This window comes from Sphaeramia orbicularis, chromosome 24, assembly GCF_902148855.1.
Source record: "Sphaeramia orbicularis chromosome 24, fSphaOr1.1, whole genome shotgun sequence".
Lineage (NCBI taxonomy): Eukaryota > Metazoa > Chordata > Actinopteri > Kurtiformes > Apogonidae > Sphaeramia > Sphaeramia orbicularis.
The window spans coordinates 34,945,150-34,969,122 of NC_043979.1; the positions used below are offsets into that span (position 1 = coordinate 34,945,150).

At 34.2% G+C, this 23,973-nt stretch overlaps 1 protein-coding gene across 2 annotated transcripts in view; it reads right to left on the minus strand.

Moving 5' to 3' along the window:
* LOC115415158 (rho-associated protein kinase 2-like) overlaps positions 1 to 23,973 on the minus strand; it is a 119,701-nt gene that overhangs the window by 32,933 nt on the left and 62,795 nt on the right. For both annotated transcript variants that reach the window (XM_030128633.1, XM_030128632.1), the window contains exons 10-21: positions 22,560 to 22,653; positions 22,364 to 22,443; positions 20,230 to 20,278; positions 20,013 to 20,148; positions 19,502 to 19,593; positions 14,807 to 15,053; positions 12,699 to 12,805; positions 7,778 to 7,937; positions 4,555 to 4,715; positions 996 to 1,180; positions 735 to 804; positions 447 to 550 (exon numbers count right to left, since the gene is read on the minus strand). In XM_030128633.1, the coding sequence (XP_029984493.1) occupies positions 447 to 550; positions 735 to 804; positions 996 to 1,180; positions 4,555 to 4,715; positions 7,778 to 7,937; positions 12,699 to 12,805; positions 14,807 to 15,053; positions 19,502 to 19,593; positions 20,013 to 20,148; positions 20,230 to 20,278; positions 22,364 to 22,443; positions 22,560 to 22,653 (1,485 nt within the window). The remainder of the gene's footprint in view (positions 1 to 446; positions 551 to 734; positions 805 to 995; positions 1,181 to 4,554; positions 4,716 to 7,777; positions 7,938 to 12,698; positions 12,806 to 14,806; positions 15,054 to 19,501; positions 19,594 to 20,012; positions 20,149 to 20,229; positions 20,279 to 22,363; positions 22,444 to 22,559; positions 22,654 to 23,973) is intronic.

Consider the following 23,973-nt stretch of genomic DNA (forward strand, 5'->3'; position numbering starts at 1 on the left):
TCTATCGTTCTATCTATCGTTCTATCTAGTTATTTCTCACTCTATGGAGATAATATGCAAAAAAAAAAAAAACTTTTTGTTTAAGAAAAATGGTGAATTACAGTCTGTTAACAATAACAAGCAATTGATTTACACTCAAACATATTAGTGCAGATCAGGTTTATCAAGAACAGCAAAGTTACAGTTTAAGGTATGAATTCCAATGTATGGGATGGTGCATAAGTGTCCACTGTGTTGGCTGATATGGAAGTAAAACAATGAAATCCATGAAAATACAAGGGAACAGCTGTAGAATAACTGTCCACTGTAGTGACCAGTATGCATGAAAGGGTTAATATGCACATTACAAGTGTTTAAAATGAAATGTTTGGTTTTCAGACTGCATTCGGTTCATTTTACGTTCACTGCTGCGCTCTTACAGTTCAAACCAGTCGTCTGTATCTTACCTCTCCTCCTGGTATTGCTCCAGTCGTTGCTGCAGCTCTTTGTACAGTTTATTTCTCTCCTCACGTTCGTCTTTCAGCTCACGGATCTGGGTTTTATAAAGCGTCTGCAAAACAGACAGCAAGAAATTCAGTCAGGTTTATTTGGCAGATAAGGAGAACCAAGGTGGGAAAATAAACTCTTTCGCTGCCCTTATCTTCCAATTCAGTTCTATTTCATTTATTTTGTTTCAAATTGTCAGCTTGCAGACAGGCTGCACAGAAAAAGGGGAAAATAAATACTAGAATTACTGTGAAATACTGCTCTGCCTCCAGTTGGTCCTTCAGTTCCTTGATTTGGCCGTCAGCCTCCTGCTTCTCCCTGGAACCAAACCAAACATCTGTCACTCTCTGCTGGAACAGCGGACCTAAAGCACTTTCCTCAAATCGTACATGATGAATGAGATTATACACAAAGGTTTGCCAACAATAATTCAACATTCACAAACTGCTGCTGCTTTGTGCGTGCTCATACAGAGCTAACTGTGCTCAGTATAAGAGCGTATGTTTGACCTGCGCAGCTCCTGGTTCTGTTTCTCCAGGACTTGCTTCATGTCCAGCAGGTGGTTGAGCTCCTGTTTGAGCTGTTTCTCTGATGAGCGGAGCACTGACACCTGCTGCTTCTGCATCTTCAGATCATTGTGGCTCAAGGTTCGCTTGTGAATCTCTTGCTCCAGGCGTAAATTCAGGTTCCTCACCTGCACAAACACATATGTGCACACGTATTTACAGGGTGTCCCATAAGTCTCCATACATAGGAAAAATAAACGTTTCTTGACATAAACCATTTTTATTTATATAATATGCTCTATATGACTGCCATTTTGTTGGGAACACATCTCAATGCGTGTCCTCCACTGCTGAAGAACTATAAAGAAGAAATATGAAGAAATACAGGGTGGGGAAGCAAAATTTACAATATTTTGAGGCAGGGATTGAAAGACAGTGTATGACCAATTATTTTATTGAAAGTCATGAGAATTTATTTGCCACAAGTAAATTTACAAAATAGAAAATGTTTTTATTCTATGTGTCCTATTCTATGTGTGAACCTTAATCAAATTTTTTTTTTCCTGAGTGTTTTTATTCCTCTTTAGGCATGAAAAAAACAATGCGATTGAAAATTTTCTTCTGAAAAATAAAAAAAGAAAAAAAAAATTAAAATCATTTAAAAAAATTTTAAAAAATACATTAAAAAAATAATAATGAAAACAAAAATTCTTATGAACCTATTTTTCATGAAGTTGCAAAAATGTCCACTCAGCTGGACACCACACGTTAAATTTTTGACGTACAGAAATATGTATTTACTGATAAATTGTGTGAAAACTATGGGGAGAGCTTGTGATTCTGGGGGTTTATGCTCAGGAGAGATCTACATAATGTTACCAATTCATGTCAGAAAAGATATGTACAGGGTGGGGAAGCAAAATTTACAATATTTTGAGGCACAGATTGAAAGACAGCGTATGACCAATTAGTTTATTGAAAGTCATGAGAATTTATTTGCCACAAGAAAATTGACATAATAGAAAATGTTTTTATTCTATGTGTCCTCCTTCTTTCTCAATAACTGCCTTCACACGTTTCCTGAAACTTGCGCAAGTGTTCCTCAAATATTCGGGGGACAACTTCTCCCATTCTTCTTTAATAGTATCTTCCAGACTTTCTCGTAATAGTTTTGCTCATAGTCATTCTCTTCTTTCCATTATAAACAGTCTTTATGGACACTCCAACTATTTTTGAAATCTCCTTTGGTGTGACGAGTGCATTCAGCAAATCACACACTCTTTGACATTTGCTTTCCTGATTACTCATATGGGCAAAAGTTTCTGAAAAGGTATGGATAATAGTGTTAGGTATGATTATGACATCAATATATGTTTGGTTTCAAAACAATTGACGTAGTGCCTGCTGAGAAAAAACAACTAAATGTTCATTGTAAATTTTGCTTCCCCACCCTGTAGATGTTAGAACCATATATGTATGAATGTATTATGTCTCCTATGTATGGAGACTTATGGGACACCCTGTATAGGTTAGGTCAAGGGTGTTAAACTCATTTTAGTTCAGGGGCCACATTACGGGTTACATGATGTTTTTTAAATCCGATTTATTTTTCCAGAAGAAATTAATTCGGAACTAAAGTATTTTCTCTTCTGTTTACATGGAAATGTTAAACCCGAATAAAGGTTTACATGAGGTATTAATGAGGTAGATAAGTGAGCTAAAGGGTTTGCGCTGCAGTGCTCACGTTGCCTTGTTCTCGCAGCCCTTCTGTTAGCTTAGCTTAGCATAGTCACAGTTTTTTAACCTTTTCATGCATAGGCCACTCCAGTGGACAGTTCTTCTCCAGCTGTTCTCTTGTATAATCATGGGTTTTGTTGTTTTAGTTCCATATCAGCCAACACAGTGAATGCTTACGCACATTCCCATACACTAACATTCAGACCATTACTGTAACTTTGCTGTTCTTGATAAACCTGATCTGCACTAACATGTTTAAGTGTAAATCAATTGTTATTTGTTAGACAAGAAGTTTTTTTTTTTGCATATTATCTCCATGAAGTGAGTCATTAAGTGAGTCATTAAGATCATTAACTACTACAAACCAAGTGTCTCCATCTGCTGTCATTAATCAAACTCAATAGGTTTTACTGGTGAATCAATGTTGTAGAAGATGAAGGTGTTTCCACGGTAACTAAGGAGCCTCTGAACGTCCTAATGGGTCCAGTGAGGAGCTTTAGATGAAGTTAAGACACTGAACTTTTCATATTTTAACCCTTTCATGCATGAATTATGAGAACCTTAATCAAGATTTTTTTCCTAAGTGTTTTTATTCCTCTTTAGGCATGAGAAAAACAATATGATGGAAATTTTTTATGAATCTATTTTTATGGAGTTACAAAAATGTCCACTCAGTTGGATAAGATGTGTTTATTTTTTGAAGAAAAGAACATGTATTTAAAATGCAATATCAGAAAGTGATATACTGTGTGAAAACGATGAAATAGTATTTCAATGCAGCTAATCTGATGTTTTCTCACATTTTAGCATACTTTAATACTAGTTATTACTCACTTCATGGAGATGATGTGAAAAAAAAAAAACCTTTTTGTTTCAGAAAACTGTTAATTACAGTCTAATAACAACTAGCAATTGATTTACTCTCAAACATGTTACTGCAGATCAGGTTTATCAAGAACAGCAAAGTTGTCTGATTTGCAAATAAAACAACAAAACCCATGAACAGGGATGTAACGATTACCAGTATAACGATAAACCATGATAAAATCAGACAGTTAGTATTACCGTTTAAATTCTAATTATCATGATAACCATGTTTGATTACCGCACTTTTCCAGAGAAAACGCCTATGTAAAGATCTGCTTTTATGTCAAATATTTGAGTGTAGTTTTAGTTGATTACAATTTTAATTTTATATAACTAATATTTGGAATCAATATTCCCTTTTAAAGTCTTTGAAAAGGTTCGTTAAACATCTGTGTGTTATTTATGCAATAAATTATATACATTTTTCAAATCGGACTTTATATATTTTTTTGTGTTTTCTGTCCTTTTCTGTTTTTATAGTAGGTTAAAGTGAAAAAAATAATAGACAGATGATATAGATGGAGTTGTGCTGAAAAAACAGATCCCAAACATGGGTATAGTAAACATTTGTTTATATAGTATTTAAAGGCAAAACCAAAAGGACTGAAAAACAGCCAAAATAGGCTCAGACCACTAAGGGTTAATATTTGAATGTTTCTGCCAAGAGAAAGTGCATTGTGCCAAATATTATTATTATTTTTTTGTTGTTGTTGGTTTTTTTTTTAAATACAATTTGGTTAAATTATTTCAGTGTGTGTATTAGTACTTTTTGAACATTTGAGCACAATTTCAACAATACCACGATAATAATGATAACCGTGATAATTTTGGTCACAATAACGGTGATATGAAATTTTCCTATCGTTACCCATGAATATACAAGAGAACAGCTGTAGAATAACTGTCCACTGTAGTGACCACTATCCATGAAAGGGTTAAAGTAAATACATGTGCATACCTCTTCAGACAGTTTGTCCTTTTGTCCTTGCAGCTCCTCCAGTTTGTGCTGGGCCTGTTTGTAGTCACAGTCCAACATTGAATAGTCCTTCTCTAGTTGCAACAGTTTACCCTCTACCTGCAGCTTTGAACCACGCTCCTCCTGGAGGGTGCACTCCATCTCTGGTTCAAAGAAAATGACCGTGACAACCATCAGTATCGACAAAATGATTCTTGCCTTGCCATGAACCCACTCAGAGGACTAGATAAATAGTTTGAGGGTCAGGACTGTTATAGTGCAGAAAATGTGAAAACCACAGCGGTATAGTTTTCCATCAAACGGATGCTCGCACAGCTGAAAACCCCTTGAACTACACTCTCAAAAGTAGAGGTACGAGATCAGAACATTTATGTACCTATAAGTACATTTTTTAAGAATGTTCTCTCAAAAGTACAATATTGGTCTTTAGGAGGTCAGAATTGCACCTTTAGACTATGAAAAAGGGTCCAAAGTTATATAAAGTACAAATTTGTACTATAAGGTACCCTGCAGCATGAAAAAATGTGTGTAGACCATGAGAATAGGCTATAGACTAGGACAGGGGTGTCAAACTCATTTTAGTTCAGGGGCCACATTCAGCCCAGTTTGATCTCAAGCGGGCCAAACCATTAAAATAACAGCATAATAACCTATAAATAATGACAACTCCAAGTTTTTCTCTTTGTTTTAGTGCGATAAAAAACACAAAATTATGAAAATATTTACATTTATGAACTGCCCTTTCACAAAAAGATGTGAATAACCAGAAAAACGGAAATTTCTGAAGAAAAAAACAATATCATGCTTCAACTTGTCATTTGTACATGTGCATTACACACAGTGTTACACACATATTTGGTAACAGACATAATGTTGTTAACATTTTCAAGTTTGGAATTTGGACCTTAAAAAGGAATGATTTCTACAATATCATGTGTCAGATTATTATTCATGACTTACAGATCTGATCTAAAAATGTGCAAAACAATTACTAAAATATTGTTAAAATTGAACTTTCATTTTCAGGTTTACATTTTATTGTTTATTTTATTCTTTTACTTGAGATCACATTGGGTTGAATGTGGCCCCTGAACTAAAACCAGCTTAACACCCCAGACTGTTAATATCTTCAGTGTCATTTTTGCACCGCGGGCCGCTTTGGAACCTTTGGAGGGCCGGTTTTGGCCCACGGGCCGCATGTTTGACACCTGTGGGCTAGGAGAACTGAACAGTAGGCCTAATTATAGTTCAAACATTAGGCTTAGCGAATTATTTATTATATATCATACTGTAATTACTCTATATTATATTTAACCCTTTCATGCATGAATCATGAGAACCTTAATCAAGATTTTTTTCCTGAGTGTTTGTATTCCTCTTTAGACATGAAACAAACAATGTGATAGATTTTTTTTTTTTTTTTTTTTTTATGGACCTATTTTTCATGGAGTTACAAAAATGTCCACTCAGCTGGACACCATGTGTTTAATTTTTGAAGCTCAGAAATATGCATTTACTGACATACTGTGTGAAAACTATGAAATAAAAACATTTTTACCCTCCTGAGACGCAGCAATGCATTTTTGTCCTCTGTAGGGGACAAAAGTTTGACAGTTTCACTTGCTGTCCATTGCAAAGAACATTCCAATAAAAAATAAATAAATAAACATAATTTAATAAAAACTATCTGAAAAGAAAAAAACAAAACAAAAAAAAAAAACAGTTGCATTATGCGGTTTCCAATCAAGACAATTGTTTAATGGAAAACAGCTAAAATTTTCATTTTCCTGGGTCTCAGGAGGTTAATGTTGCTAATCTGATGTTTTCTCACATTTTAAAATACTATAATACTAGTTATTACTCACTCAGATAATATACAAAAAAAAAACTTTTTTGTTAAAAAAAAAAAAACAAACTCTGTTAATTACAGTCTAATAACAACACTGGTCTACAATTTTTTAGAAATGATTTGCTTCAGAGATTAAATGTGCTAAATGTTATGTATTTTAATAACATTAATTGGAAAATAAATGACAAAAGTGCCAGTTTGCTGATGTTTTCAAAGTATATGATTAAGTGTTATTACACATATATATTGGTTTATGTACATTTATATAATAGTTTTATAAATCTTCCACTAAATAGAACCTGTAAAGTGAATGTATTCTCATGTGCGGACAGTGTTTTGAAGTAGATCTTGTAGCTCTGAGACAAATATTCCTTTTGAGTCAAACCCATTCTCTCGTTAATTCTTGAATTTCACATTTTGACCCAAGGCTGTATCTTGGAAAGTTCAGCCAACCAGCATTTTTGACTTGACTTTTCTTTATCAGTGACTCTCATGTGGTAAAATTTCATTACTTTTATTCTGGAAGCATTTTCCTTGTAGACCAGTGCAATTAGTAACTGATTTTGATAAAAGAACAGGAAAGTTACAGGAATGTCAGTGTATGGGATGATGCATAAGTGTCCACTGTGTTGGCTGATATGGAACTAAAACAACCAAACCCATGAATATACAAGAGAACAGCTGGAGAAGAACTGTCCACTGGACTGACCACTCTCCATGAAAGGGTTAATAATAATTTGTGTTTTAATTTAATAGCCCAATTAGCTCAATGATAATAGCCTGATAATTTATTTATCTTATTAGAACCTCTGATTATTGCCATAATCTCTGTTTTATCAAGTTTTCATTCACACCTCCATGTCTTGATGTCATCTCTTGCCTATGCTGTTTTTTTTTTTTTTGTTTTTTTTCTCAATTAGGCCACCGGTTCAAACTTTAAATATCATGGCATTATCAACTATACGATAGTTTTCTATGTAAAGAACTTAAGGTACAAAAATAGACCATTTCGAAAGGGTACAGAAATGTCTCTCAAAAAAGTACACCCCCAGCGATAAGCATTTGTACCCTTTTAAGTACAAGCCGGTACCTCTATTTTTGAGAGTGTACTGTATTTAATATCAGATAAAACTGGTCCTTTTCAAGCAGGGTACTTTATTGGGCCAGTGCACATCTCCACTTACTGTGGTTCTAAGAGGATGAGTGCATAAGTTCTCCTGGATGGAACACTAGTCCATCACAGGGTCCATCAATCAGACCTTGACCTTATTTCAAGAGGTTTTTTTTTTATTTCCTTGTTCATCTGTTCTGAAAAGCTGAAGCCGTATTTCATCTTCTCCCATCCTGCTTGCTCACCTTTTAAAGCCCCGGACTTTGCCTCCTCAATGGACTGGTAGATTTCGTTTTTATCTGCGAGCTTGGCTTTGGTGGCCTTATGTTCGTTCTCCTCCTGCTCAAAAGTCTGCTGGAGTGACTTCAGCTTGTACATCAGATCTATCTCTTGGTTGCTCTTTTCCTATAAATTCCAAGGGGATATAAATTAGACTTCATTTCTTATTTCATTGCTATGATTTGTAACACTGCACTTTAGAAAACAGCCAAAGGGAATCTTCAAAACAGAATGTGCAGACAAATATTTTTAACCCATAAAGACCCAGTGCTACTTTTGTGGCAGTTCCAAAATATTTTTTTTCTTTATATTTAACTTTTCTTAAGTGATTTATCGCCATTTATTGTCATATCATCCTCTGTATTATTACAGTTTTTCAGTTTAAATCAGGTAATTTCCTATGTTTAACCCTTTGATGCCCGAATTATGAGAACCTTAATCAAAATTTTTTCCTGAGTGTTTTTATTCCTCTTTAGGCATGAAAAAAACAATGCGATTGAAAATTTTCTTCTGAAAAATAAAAAAATAAAAAATAATTGAAATAATTAAAAAAAAATTTAAAAAATACATTTTTAAAAATTATAATGAAAACAAAAATTCTAATGAACCTATTTTTCATGAAGTTGCAAAAATGTCCACTCAGCTGGACACCACACGCACAGAAATATGTATTTACTGATAAATTGTGTGAAAACTATAGGGAGAGCTTGTGATTCTGGGGGTTTATGCTCGGGAGAGATCTACATAATGTTACCAATTCATGTCATAAAAGATAAGTAGTGTCTTAAAACTTTAATAAAGATATGTGTAAAAAAACAAACAAAAAAACAACGAAAAGAACAACAAAATCCATGATACATACAAGAGAACAGCTGTAGAATGGCTGTCCACTGGAGTGACCAGTATGCATGAAAGGGTTAATTCACTGATCATGTAAATGTTCATAAAAGCTCCGATTAAAGTTGAGGTTTGAAAGAAAAATGTACTTTTTTCAGCAAAGATTTCAATAACTGAACATAAATTAAAGCTACATTCAGAGAGCAGGTCTTAATGCACAATTCGGATTTTTGGGTGAAATCCGATTTTTTTTGTGTGTGCTCCTTCATATTACACATTAAATGCGACTTCTATCAGTTTTGAGTATGAACTGAATGCGACTCTGAAATGACCTGCATGTGCAAAAGAGGTCCTGATGTAATCATGACAACACAAGGACGCACTGCGTTTACGGAAGTAAATGTGTTTTTTCCATCACTCCTCCTCCTGGGATGCAGAATTGTGACGTTTGTCGCTTTTTAATGTCGTAAAGGTCGGACAAATATGATCTTGCCATTCAGACTGAAGAATCGCAAAATATCAGATATGTATCGCATTTAGGATCACATATGAAAGTGGTCTGGGTCGAATTTGAAAAAAAAAAAAAAGATTTGTGCTGTTAAAATTGTTTTTAATAAATCGGATACAGGTCCAGAGGTTGTGCTAGACATTTTTATTGTCCGTCATTTTGACAGACAGGGTCGTAAAAATTCCGTCATAACATATTAATATCTGTCATTTCAAATTTTTATTTTTTAATGATAATGAGATATATTTAGTATTTAATGTTCAAAAGCATCTCAATGATGAAGCCACTGTAGTTGCTGCTGGCTGATAAACCAACGTGATATCACGACTCGCATAATTATATATGCCACTTTGAATTGGTGTGTTACACTGGTCTACAATTTTTTAGAAATGATTTGCTTCAGACATTAAATGTGCTAAATGTTACGTATTTTAATAAGATTAATTGGAAAATAAATGACAAAAGTGCCGGTTTGCTGATGTTTTCAAGGTATATGATTAAGTGTTATTACACATATATACTGGTTTATGTACATTTATATCAGGGGTGTCAAACTCATTTTAGTTCAGGGGCCAGATTCAGCTAAATTTGATCTGAAGTGGGCCGAACCAGTAAAATAATAACATAATAATATATAAATAATGTCAACTCCAAACTTTACTCTATGTTTTAGAGCAATAAAAAAGTTAATTTACATTATGAACAGGTTTACATCTACAAACTATCCTTTCAAAAGATGTGAATAACATGAACAAACTGAAAAAATAAGTGTAATTTTAACATTATGTCTCAGTTTATCATTTACACATGTACGTTATAACTTACAGATCACAGTGGATCTACAAACACATAAAACATTTTAGTAACAGGCAGAATATTGTTAAAATTGTACTTACTTCTCTTAAGACATTTCAGGTTGTTCATATTTTTTGCAAAATTATACTTTGTTTTAGTGTAAATACATGAAAAATATTTACATTTCCAAAAAGAAACATTTGAAATTGTCGTTATTTATATGTTATTATGATAGTATTTTACTGGTCCGGCTCACATGAGATTGAATTGGTCGGAATGTGGAACCTGAACTAAAAGGATTGTTAATATCTTAGTGTAATTTTTGCATTTCACAAATTCATCCACAGGGCCGGACTGGACCCTTTGGCGGGCTGGATTTGGCCCCCGGGCCGCATGTTTGACACCTGTGATTTATATAATAGTTTTATAAATCTTCCACTAAATAGAACCAGTAAAGTGAATGTATTCTAATGTGCAGACAGTGTTTTGAAGTAGATCTTGTAGCTCTGAGACAAATATTCCTTTTGAGTCAAACCCATTCTCTCGTTAATTCTTGAATTGCACATTTTGACCCAAGGCTGTATCTTGGAAAGTTCAGCCAACCAGCATTTTTGACTTGATTTTTCTTTATCAGTGACTCTCATGTGGTAAAATGTCATTACTTTTATTCTGGAAGCATTTTCCTTGTAGACCAGTGTTATCTGTAGACATTCTAAGTTTTCCTTGTGTATGTTCACGCAGCGTCAATCCCATGCATTGAGGGTTCGGGTTCAGGTTATGTGAACCACAGATCTGGGCACAAATCGACATGCCATCAAATAACACATGAAAGGTAGAAAATGCGTACATATAACACACCAAATGTCATCAGAACTGGCATATAACTTGCTTGTCCGTCATCCTTCACCGCATCAGTCCCTCTTTTTACACCACATTTATCAATGCCATCACATTTACTGGGCTTTTAAAAGAACTAAGGAGGGAAGGTTAACTCTTTCAGTGCCATGGGCTGATTAAATCGGCTTTACGAATACAACCTTTAAAGTGCCACGGGCCGATCAGATCGGCTTTGGAGAACACGCCATATTTGTGTACAAACAAACCATCCACCCCCATTTCTTTCTCACATTTCGATGACGTTCTTTCAAATCTTCTTGCAAATTACGATCAATAATGAATCGGCTGTGTCCGGTGCGTTTTGAATCTAAGTAGCAATCGGTCGGATGTTACCGAGCGGTTTTTGACCAAGGAAGAGCTCGCGTTTCGTTTTCTGCTTGGGAAATTTTATGAATGAATTTATGAATGAAATCATATGCAAATTAGATGGCCATTTTGTAGTAATATCATAAACACAGCGATCTGTCAAAACAGTCCCATCTGCTAGAAAATGAGTTCTGATGACGATTCAGACTTCGATTATAAAAACGACGCGAAATACTGAAAAACGGCCAAATTCTGTGGCACTTTTAAGGCTTATTAGCCCCTTAACTGTCTGGCACCGAAAGAGTTAAAATACGATTTTTTCAGAACCCCATTAAAATCTTTTCTCTCTAAAAGTGGTGTTAGCAACAAGTATTGGAGAAACTGTGGTCTTGTCGGTGATCAGACACATATATTTTGGGAGTGCCCCATTGTGAAACACTTCTGGACTAATGTAAAAGGCACATTGGATAGTTTACTTAAAGTGAACCGCTCTATGGACCCATTATTATTTTTACTGGACGTATTCCCTGATGGTCTATCCCACGACCAAAAATTCATACTACATCTTCTTCTGATGACTGCGAGAAAAATGATAATGTTATGGCTGAAACCTGAATCACCTACAACTGGACAACGGATACAAAAAAATTAAACAAGTTTGTCTAATGGAACAGTTAACAGCACAGCTACAGCTGAAGACTCCGACCTTTGAAAGAAGACGGAGACCAGTATTCAGTCTTATTGGAATGGATATTTAAGCCTGAATGGGTTTTTTTTGTTGTTTTTTTTCCTCTCCTTTTCTTCATTGTAATCAAATACTTTATATTGTAATCATGGGCCCAATCTCAGGACAAACGTTGTTACTCTGGACATTTTTTTGTTTTGTTTTATTTTGTTTTCTTCAATAAAAGTTTTTAAAAAAATAAATAAATAACTAAGGAGACTCGGCTGTCTTCACAGTTCGCGCTCACAAAGTAGCATCTAATTTTGGCTAAAGTCAGCTAAACAACGATGACCCTCAGTATTTTAATCTGTCAAAATGATGGACTGCTTTCAGAATTTTCCGTCATTTAAAAAAAAATCTGTCAATCACGGAATATTTTCAGTTAACGCGACCTCTGTACAGGTCACATATGGGCAAAAAAAAATCGTATTTGGGCCACATTTGCCTGCAGTCTAAACGTAGCCTTAGTGTCTCCATCCACTATCATTGATCCAACTCCATTGGTTTTACTGGTGAATCAATGCTGTAGAAGATGACGGTGTTTCCACGTTCACTACGGAGCCTCTGAACGTCCAAATGGGTCAAATCTGATGACCATGAAAAGATGACAAACTGCATTTTACACCAATTATTTCAACGTATTGCTAGGTTTAGTGGTTCAGAAGATATTAAACATTTTATATCAGTGGATGATGTTGGTCGCCGGTGCAAGTTTGGGTCTTTGTGGGTTAATTTGCATAAAGGAATATCCTGCAAATAAAAACTTTATCTGATAGGGACTTTAAATCTCAATTCTCTTTAGAAAAAAACATCAACAAACCTTCTCAAGCTCATTCAGCTTCTCTTGTAGCTGCTTCTTTTCAGTTTGCACCTTAGAGAAAGAAGACTTCACCTCTTTCACCTCTTCCTCCAGAGCAGAAATGCGTCCTAAGGGGAAAGAAAATGGACCAAAAACATAGTGAACGCACAAAAAGAACATCTACAGGGGTGTCAAACTCATTTTAGTTCAGTTCCATATTCAACTAAATTTGATCTGCAGTGGGCTGGACCAGAAAAATAATAACAGAATAACCTATAAATAATGACAACTCCACATTTTTGTCTTTGTTTTAATGTAAAAAAAAAAAAACATTAAATTATGAAAATACTTACTTTTATAAACAATCAAAAAAATAAATAAATAAAACCCTGTAAAAACTGAAATTTAAATTAAAAAGCACAAGAAAATTTAGTGCAATTTTAACAATATTATTCCTCCACTTCCACAAGTTATTCACAGTTTAGTGTTAGAGGATAGTTTGGAAATGTAAACATTTTCATAATTTAATGTTATTTTTTGCACTACTACAAAGAAAAAAAAAAGTTGTTATTTCTAGATTCTTTTTTACTTAATTCAAGATTTTTTTTTTATTTAATTGAAGATTTTATTTTATTTTATTTTATTTTATTTTATTTTATTGGCTTATTTCAAGATTTTTTTTTTTTACTTAATTGAAGATTTTTTTTTTTTTTTTTTTTTGGCTTATTTCAAGATTTTTTTTTAACTTAACTGAAGATTTTGTTTTTGGCTTAATTGAAGATTTTTTTTTTACTTAACTGAAGATTTTTTTTGACTTAATTCAAGATTTTTTTACTTAAATGAAAAAAATTTTTTGGCTTATTTCAAGATCTTTTTTTAACTTAACTGAAGATTTTTTTTTTGGCTTAATTGAACTTTTTTTTTTTACTTAATTGAAGATTTTTTTTTTTTTTTACTTAATTGAAGATGTTTTTTACTTAATTGAGGATTTTTCTTTTTGGCTTATTTCAAGATTTTTTTTTTAACTTAACTGAAGATTTTTTTTGGCTTAATTGAACATTTTTTTTACTTAATTGAAGATTTTTTTTTTGGCTTATTTCTAGATTTTTTGCTAAATTTGAGATTTTTTGGGCCTAATTGAAGATTTTTTTTTTTTTTACTTAATTGAAGATTTTTTTTTGGCTTAATTGTAGATTTTTTCCCTTAATTCAAGCAAAAATTTTTTTGCTTAATTCAATTCAAGACTGTAGAATTTTTGCACTTGGCAAAAACACCCCAGGGTCTGACCCGAACCCTTTGGCGGACCGCATTTGGCCCCCGGGCCGCATGTTTGACACCCCTGATCTTAAATATTTACTTACAAAGAGATGCGATGCTCACATTAAGTCCCTGCACTTGTTTGAGCTTAATACACAAAAAAACAACAGACCTCATGCATATTTTCCTTTAGCTGAACTCCACCCACATGGAGGTTATTACGGGGGGTGAACAGCCATGACACATCACGGCAAACAGGCGACGCCGTTGTTACAATCCGTCCTCTCTGACCTCCGCATATGGACCGAGTACGCTTAAGTTTCCAAACTACATCTCACAAGAGGTGCTGGCTCCGCTCCATGTTTTTGGCTTTTATAGCCTCTTGCTTTACTTTGGTCCATTCTCAGCCTTTTGAACAGATGTTTCCACCTATGATCAAATATTTCCCATGGCCTGCTCCAAAAAAACCTGATTCACATCTAATACCCTGTCCAGGCCACCGCTCCAAGTTGTGTAATGCCTTTTTTCCTGCTGTGGAGTACGTGTTTACTTCAGTAGCTCTGAATGAGCTCATAAGATCATGGTTTCATTACCTGAAGTTACAGCCGTTTATTAACCTTTCTGACTGGCAAACTTAAATTTTACTTTTCCTCTTTTAATAGATGCATTAAAGTACGCAATATAAAAAAAAAAACTTCAAATAATGAATGGCCGGCTGCCAAAGTGGTGAGGATTATCGTAAAATTTAATGACCACATTTTAGCAGCCTTATTCTGGTACTTACTGTTACATTCTTTGTGCAGACTGTGTGTTTATTTAGTTGAGTGCATCTTAAAACCCCAGAATTATCACCTTTAAACAGTGTTTCTCACCCTGGAGATCAGCTATAGTCTCTGTCCCGAGGTTACGGTCTCTCTTCTCAGCCTCCAATTCAGACTGAAGCCCCATCAGCTGCTTCTCCAACTCCATTTTGCTATTTTCTAACTGGCTGCACTTGTCTTGCATCTCCCTGAGGCCGACCTCCAGGCTCTGAGCCTGTTTCTGCGCCTCCGCCTGACTCTTCTTCAATCTCGCCGCCGCTTCCTGCTCAGCCTCGAGCACAGCGTTGGTCTCCTCCAGCTACAAATGAGAAACAGAGAAGATTAAACTTTTCTCCTCGCAGGCAAAAAGTGGGTCAGTGCAGCAAAAAACCAAGCGAATTAATGAGGGAGAAGCCGAAGAATAACGATTTAACCTTCATTCACAGTTGCCTGTTTCTTTATAGATTACTAATTAAGCGACAATTTACACGGAGGAAAAAGACAGAAACGAGAAAACAAAGAAGTCAAGATTATTCAGTAAAAACATTGCAGTTCATTAAATGACAGTAATAAAGTAAATATTTTTCACTGAAGTATATCATATCCTCCTGAGACCCAGAAATGCACTTTTGTCCTCTGTAGAAGACAAGAATTTCACAGCTTCACCTATTTATATATAAAAAAAAATATCCACAAAAAACTGTTGCATCATCATGTTTCAAATCAAGGCAATTTTTTTTAACTAAAAAAGCAAAAAAGTTGAACTTTCCTGAGTCTCAGGAGGATAAAATATTATGTTTGTGTTAATTGTTAAGGGTTATGAATACAACTTTGGAACTACAGTGCAGTATTTGATTCAAGATTTAATAACTTTATTGTCATATACACAGCAGTACTGAGCAATGAAATTCTTACTTTGCGAGTTCCCTTCACACGACTAACGTAAACAATTAAACTAAACTAAAAGGAAATAAAAGAAATAAACTGTACAATTAAAACAATTTAAACTAAACAGAAACAAACAGTACAATTTAAAGAATTTAAAATTAACTAAAACGAAATAAACTGTACAATTAAAACAATTTAACCCTTTCATGCATAATGGTCACTACAGTGGACAGCTATTTTACAGCTGTTCTCTTATCGTATTTTCAAGGATTTTATTATTTTAGTTCCATATCAGCCAGCACAGTGGACACTTAAGCATCATAACATACACTGCAATTCATACCGTTACTGTAACTTTTCTGTTGTTGATAAACATGATCTGCGGTGACATGTTTGAGTGTAAACCAAGTACTTGTTATTGTTGTTAGACTGTCATTAACATTAAGTTTTTTGTTTTTTTTTTTGCATATAATCGCCATAAAGTGAGTAATAACTAGTATTAGAGTTTGTTCAAATGTGACAAAACATCAGATTAACAATATTTTAAAAATGATTTCATAGTTTTCACACAGTGTATCAGTAAATACATGTTTCTTTGCTTCAAAAACTAAACACATGGTGTTCAGCTGAGTAGACATTTTTGCAACTCCATGAAAAACAGATTCATAAAAACAATTTCAATCACATTATTTTTTTTCATGCCTAAAGAGGAATAAAAACACTCAGTAAAAAAAAATCTCAATCAGGGTTCTCATAATTCATACATGAAAGGGTTAAATCAATTGCTTACTATTGTTTTGAAACTACAATCAACATTTGGGTTTTTTTTTAAACAGAGTTGTTTTTTTTTTGCATATTATCTCAATGAAGTGAGTAGTGACTATTAGAGTATGTTAAAATGTGAGAAAACAGCAGATTAGCAGCATTAAAAATGTTTTTATTCCATAGTTTTCACACAATATATTAGTAAATACATGTTATCAAGCTGAGTGGACATTTTTGGAACTCCGTGAAAAATAGGTTCATAAAAAATATTTCAATTGTATTGTTTTTTTGTTTTTTTTTTCATTCCTAAAGAGGAATAAAAACACTCAGGAAATAAATCTTGATTAAGGTTGTCATAATTCATGCATGAAAGGGTTAAACTAAAAGGAAACAAACAGTACAATTTAAACAATTTAAACTAAACTAAAAGGAAATAAACTGTACAATTAAAACAATTTAAACTAAAAGGAAATAAAGGAAATAAACTGTACTTTAAGCAAGGAAAAATAAATAAAGAAAATAAAGAGTCATTCCAGCTCAGTTCACCCATTGAGTTAAACCTCACCACCTCCAATTCTGATAAAATTTTGTGTACAAAAAAGAAGCTTCATGGGGACTGTGCCTTTTCTGTTGTTGCCCCAGAGCTGTGGAACCAGTTGCCCTTAGATAGTGACTGTCTCTGCGTGTCTTTAAATCATGTCTGAAAATGCACTTTTTCTCATTGGCTTTTAATCAGTGAGTGAGATGGTTTTTTTTTTAAATATTTCTTATGCTGTTTTTTATCAGATTTTAATTTGTCTTTGTTTTTATGATGGCTGTATTTTGTCATTCTTAGCCCGGTTTGCACGCTGTGTTATCACTGTTTTTACATATTTATTTCCTTGTTTTATGATTTGTGTACGGCACTTTGGCCAGCTGTTAAGTTCTTAAAGTGCTTTATAAATAAAGTTGCATGATATGATATATGATATGATATGATATGATATGATTAGGGATGTAACGATATCAAAATTTCATATCACGGTTATTGTGACCAAAATTATCACGGTTATCATTATTATCGCGGTATTGTTGAAATTGTGCTCAAAATGTTAAAAAAGTACTAATACACACACTGAAATAATTTAACCAAGTTGTATTTTGAAAAAAAAAACAACAACAAAAAAAACAAATAAAATAATAGGTACAATGTACCTTCTGAGCCTATTTTGGCTGTTTTTCAGTCTTTTTGATTTTGCCTTTATATACTATATAAACAAATGTTTACTATACCCATGTTTGGGATCTTTTTTTTTTTCAGCACAACTTCATTTATATCAACTCTATTATTTTTTTCACATTCACCTACTATAAAAACATAAAATGACAAAAAAACACCAAAAAATATAAAATCCAATTTGAAAAATGTATATAATTTATTGCATAAATAACACAAAGATCTTTAACAAACCTTTTCAAAGACTTTAAATGTGAATATTGGTTCCAAATATTCGGTATATAAAATTAAAATTGTCATAAATTGAAACTATACTCAAATATTTGACATAAAAGCAGATTTTTACAAAGGCGTTTTTTTCTCCTAAAAGTGCGGTAATCAAACATGATTATCATGATAATTAGAATTTAAACGGTAATACTAACCGTCTGCAATTTTACCGCCGTTTATCGTTATACCAGTAATCGTTACATCCTTTGATAGGATAGGATAGGATGGGATCACCAAACTCTTCTGAGACCTCCTCCACCAAATCAATAATCAATAATTATCAGAAATAATCAGAAAACTGAACTGCAGTGTAAACATTAATAACAATCTGGGCTTGTTTAGACCTGTCAAAAATGCAAGGTCATACCACAGCTGCACAAGGTACATGCAGGCTTGGTATGCAGATCTTCTGCACTCTAAATATACAGAATTTACTAGGAATCTGGAGGTAGGCCTATATTCTATCGAAATTTGCTCAAGTATAAAAAAGAAAACCCCTCCCACTTTTTCTGTGTTGTAGTTGACACATAGGGCTACATTTTTCATAATGGTGTCAAAGAGGTCGGGTGTGTCCTACAGTGTCAATTTCAAGGTCAAAATATATATCAAAAGGTCACCCAGCTCAAAAGTACCCAAATGCACAAAATAACACCAGATGTAGATTCCTTATGGTCTTCCCTTTACAGAAATACCTTCCTTTTTAAAATCAGACCAGTGGTCGCGGAGTTACAGCAGTTTGAAATTTGGCTGCAATGGCATTTTTTGCAAAAAAGTGAAAAAATTAAATTGCGATATCTCAAAAACCGTTGATCCGATAAAGTTAAAATTTGAAATTTTGGCTTTTCTGGTTATGAATTACCTATTTAATAATAAAAATAATAATAATAATATATTTTATTTGTGTAGTGCTTTTCATGGAACTCACTTTACATAAAGCTTATTTTATTGTATTTCTCAAATTTCATCTTATTTCTTGCACTTCAAAAATTCTATGCATAATCAAATATTTTAATGTGCGCTGTTTTTATTTTTATTTTATTGTATTTCTCTCAAATTTCATTTTATTTCTTGATGTATAATCAAATCTTAATGTATTTTAATATTGTATTTTTTCAATCAATGTGAAGCACTTTGGGCTACAATTTCTGTATGAAAGGTGCTAAAGTTTATTATTATTATTATTATTAAAGCAGATAAAAACAGAAACCAAACATTAAAAACAGATAAAAGCAGGTCCAAAAGGGAAGGCAGGTATATGAATATAAAACAATTAAACATTAAAAGGAATCTTAAATAAGTGAGTTTTTAAAAGGGATTTGAAGGTGTTGAGGTCGGAGCAGTGTCAGATGGTAGGTGGGAGGGAGTTCAAGAGGATTGGAGCAGCAATAGAAAAAGCTCCGTCCCCCCAGGTATATACCACATTTCATAAAAACTGAAAGGGGTGAGGTTTAAAAATGTCATTTTTTTGGGTGATCTGAGATAGACTGAGCCTAAAGTGAGTGGTCTGTGTTAAGGGTAAGTGTATCAGGTGGGTTAAAAATCTCACTATTACAAGGAAATAATACAGATACGAAGCACAAACACATAACAGAGAGCAAAACGCTCAACAAGTATGAGCCCCCCCTCACTTGTTTCTGCAGCTGGATGTTCTTCTCATTGGAAATCTGGGAGTTCTGGTTCCTCCTCCTCAGATCCTCCAGCTGGTCCCTCAGGTTGTTCACTAATGAGTAAATACAGACGAGCAGAACAAACTCAGATGATGCTTGTTGCCCTTGTTTTCTTTAATTTCTTGTTCATTTTAATGCCTGGTACAACTAAAGGTACATTTGTTTGGACAGATATAATGATAACAACAAAAATAGCTCATAAGAGTTGAATTTCAGAGCTGATATCTAGACATTTTCCATGTTTTCTTGATAATAACCAAAATCACTTCAGTTCTTACATCAATATCTATGGCATTGTACTGATAAAAACAGTGCTTTTAGGCATTCCATGTTTTCTTTTCTGTCTGTTTTAGTCACATGACACACACAGGAGTTAGTACTTAATTGCATAACCATTGTTTTGGATGACTTTTGATGGTTTAATAATTTTTTCCGTGACTTCCAGAGCTTCAGTCAAACAGCAGATGCTTACATTCGTTCTCCAGGCCGCGCTTTCGGTCCGTCTCGATCTCCACCTTGCGTAGGTTCTCGGCGCTCTGGTGCTGCAGCAGAGCTCGCTCTCGCTCCAGCTGCCTGAGCGAAGCCTCCACTCTCTGCCTGCTACTCATCTGACCGAAGAACAGTCAAAAGGTCAAAAATGGAACATGCCTTTTATCGAAATGGTAGAAAAGTCAGTTTGACCGTCTTACCTCCTTGTCTAATTCTTTGACCAACTTGTCTAAACGGTTGGTGGCATTTCTACAAAGAAAAAAATTATAGATTATTGTTAAAAAATCCTTAAAAAAAAAAGAAATATTTGATCAAACTTTTGGTCCTTTGTAACCAGTGTTGGGAATAATGGCGTTAAAAATAGCGGCGTTACTAATGCCATTATTGTTTTCCAGTAATGGGTAATCTAATGAATTACTGTTTGAAACGTTACAACGCCGTTACTGGCAGTGAAATGTGGCGTGTTACTATGCACTGATATCTAACAGCTGTTATCCGTCCTGGCTCGCTCATCCAGGCACGAGAGATGTGACATTCGCGGATGAGTCGAGTCTTTTGAACGGCTCTTTTCAGTGAACGATAAGAACCGATTCGTTGCGAACCATTCATTTACGAGCCGTTCTTCTATTCAAATTGCCCACACTGCCTTCATGCTTCACCTGTGTGCCACATGAGTCTGAGTTGTCCCAGCACATCCCATTCACTTGAACGCAGCTATGTGCACTGCTAATTTAGGGGAGGAGTTATCAGTGAGTCCGACTGACTGGACTGAAGACATTTACTGCTGTATCAGGGAGGAGCGACTGAAAAAAGTGGAGATGTGGGATTAACTGGAGGAGCATCTTCTGCAGATATGCACTTATGTGGTGGAAAAGCCGGGCCCTGGTGGACCCCAGCCTCACTACAGTCATGGTATTCAGTACCTGTCTGCTGTTCTACTCTATGAAACTGGCCTGTGAAACACGCTCAAAAATCAGTTTCCGTTTACATATTTGAAGGTTTTTCAAAAAAGTAATGCAATAATTACTTTCCCTGGTAACCAATTACATTTATGAAGGAGTAATTCCATTACTAATTCAATTACTTTTTTTGGGAAAGTAACTAGTAACTATAATTATTTACTTTTTAAAAGTAAAGTTTGCACTTTATAGTTCATTCATTCATTCATTTTCTGAATCCGCTTTATCCTCACCAGGGTCATGGGGGTTGCTGCAGCCTATCCCAAGTACTTATGAGCGAAGGCGGGGTACACCCTGGATATGTCACCCGTTCATCACAGGGCTGACAATATATATGACATAGAGCTAATAATGAATCATGAATAATGAATAATGGATCCAATGTACGCACTTTGAGTATATATAACTGGAAAATTGCTATGTAAATGTAATCCATTATTACCTCCGCCGTTACACTTGGCGGAGGTAATGTTTTCATCGGGGTTTGTCTGTCTGTCTGTTAGCAAGATAACTCAAAAAGTTTCAGACGGATTTAGGTGGAATTTTCAGGAAATGTTGATACTGGCATAAGGAACAAATGATTACATTTTGGTGGTGACTGGGGGTGGGGGGGCTGATCTGCCTTGGTGAAGGTCTGCGCTCTCCGAGTGCTGTTCTAGTTATTAATCCAATTGTACCACATTTCCCTAAATAAACACAGCATTCATCATAAATAAAAGTATTTAGTTATTGTAGATTACTTGCTCATAAAAGTTAATGCATCACATTTGTAATTTCTTAACACAAACTAGAAGCACTCGGAGAGCGCAGACCTCTGCCAAGGCAGATCAGTGGGCCTCCGTGCCCCCCTCATCCCCGATCACCACCAAAATTTCATCATTTGTTCCTTGTGCCGGTATCGACATTTCCTGAAATTTTCATCCATATCTGTCCTTAACTTTTTGCGTAATCTAGCACACAAACAGACAAACAAACCAACGCCAACAAAAACATAACCTCCTTGGCGGAGGTAATTAAACACATATCCCCCTGAGACACAGCAGTGCATTTTTGTCCACTGAAGGTACAAGAGTTTCACAGCTTTGCTTAAAAAGAAAGAAAGAAAGAAAGAAAGAAAGAAAGAAAGAAAGAAAGAAAGAAAGAAAGAAAGAAAGAAAGAAAGAAAGAAAGAAAGAAAGAAAAAAAATTTAGTTGACAGCAAAGGATATTCCATAAAAATACATATAAAAAATCTGAAACAACTGTTGTATCATTCTGTTTCCAATGAAGGGAATACATTATTGTCAAAATGCCTAAACTTGTACTTCCTGGGTCTCAGGAGGAAATCTGAAAATGAAGTGTTTTATTTTTGTGTGTGCTGATAGTTTAGTCATACTTGCACTTCTGCTCCAGCTCATCCTTGGCCTGCATCTCATGGTTGAACTGTTCCTCCAGCTGATGAATTTTTTTCTGCAACTGCTCAGGGACACAAACACACAAATTTTATTTAATTCTCAAATTCTAAAAGTCTGTATGGTGTTTTTTTTCTCATCCTTTCTCCTATTTTGTATCAGACAAATGTGAACATCTACCTCTGCGTTCTCAGAGCGATTCTCTTTTTCCTTACAGTCGTCCTTACGGTTCTCTGAATCCTCCTCGATACAGTGTCTACTTCCCTTCAGCAACCTGAGAGATGAAGGATGGACAAAAAAAGAGTCATGGTTCAGTGTCGATGATGGAATTTACCCCAGGTGGCCTTGGAGCTTTGAAAATCCAACAAATCCAATCCAACTTTATTTGTAAAGCACTTTAAAACAACCACAGTGGACCAAAGTGCTGTACAGAAAAATAAATAAAAAACAAAATAATAGAGTAAAATACAAGAATAGATTAAAAGACATAAAACAACTGTAAAAATAAAATTTTAAAATTTTAAAAAATAAATAGATAAATAAAAATACAGAAGAATAGATACAATCTAAATAAAATATAAGAATAAACATAAAACCGAGTAATATTTTATCTAAAATAACTTATCCAATCCAACTTTATTTGTAAAGCACTTTAAAACAACCACAGTGGACCAAAGTGCTGTACAGAAAAATAAATAAAAACCAAAATAACAGAGTAAAATACAAGAATAGATTAAAAGACATAAAACAACTGTAAAAATAAAATTAAAAATTACAAAATTACAAAATAGATAGATAAATGAAAATACAAAAGAATAGATAAAATCTAAATAAAAGAATAAAATGTAAGAATAAACATAAAACCAAGTAATATTTCATCTAAAATATCTTATCCAATCCAACTTTATTTGTAAAGCACTTTAAAACAACCACAGTGGACCAAAGTGCTGTACAGAAAAATAAATAAAAGCAAAATAAAAAATAAAATACCAGAGCAGATTAAAAGACATAGAACTGTACAAAACAATAAAACAGTGCTGTACAGAAAAATAAATAAAAACAAAATAAAAGTATAAAAGACAAGAATAGATAAAAAAAAAAAAAAAACATAAAAAGCTGTACAATTTAAAAACAACAAAAAATAAGAACAATAAACCACTACCAAATAAAACAATAGAATAAAATACATCTCACATGGTTTCAAAAGCCAAGGAGAAAAGATCGGTTTTAAGACGGGATTTAAAAACAGACAAAACTTAATACATTATTGCTTGTTCATTCATTCACATTCACCATTACACTCACTAGTACAACACCTGGAACCATGTTATATGGAAAAAGCAATGCACTTTAAGGATCCTTCTGCCTTTTTTCTTACATCTGGATAGGTTTACCTTTGGGGAAATCCAAATAATGCCTCCAAACCACCCTGTGTGCTGCCAACCGTTAACCATGGTGGTGGACTTGTAATGGTGGGCGACTATCTCTGGGAATCATTACTCGATTCTACCACATGGATACATAATGACCGAGGAAGCTGAAGACATTTTATGAAAGCAGTTGTGCCCTGTGGTATAAACCATCCCTGCTTGAT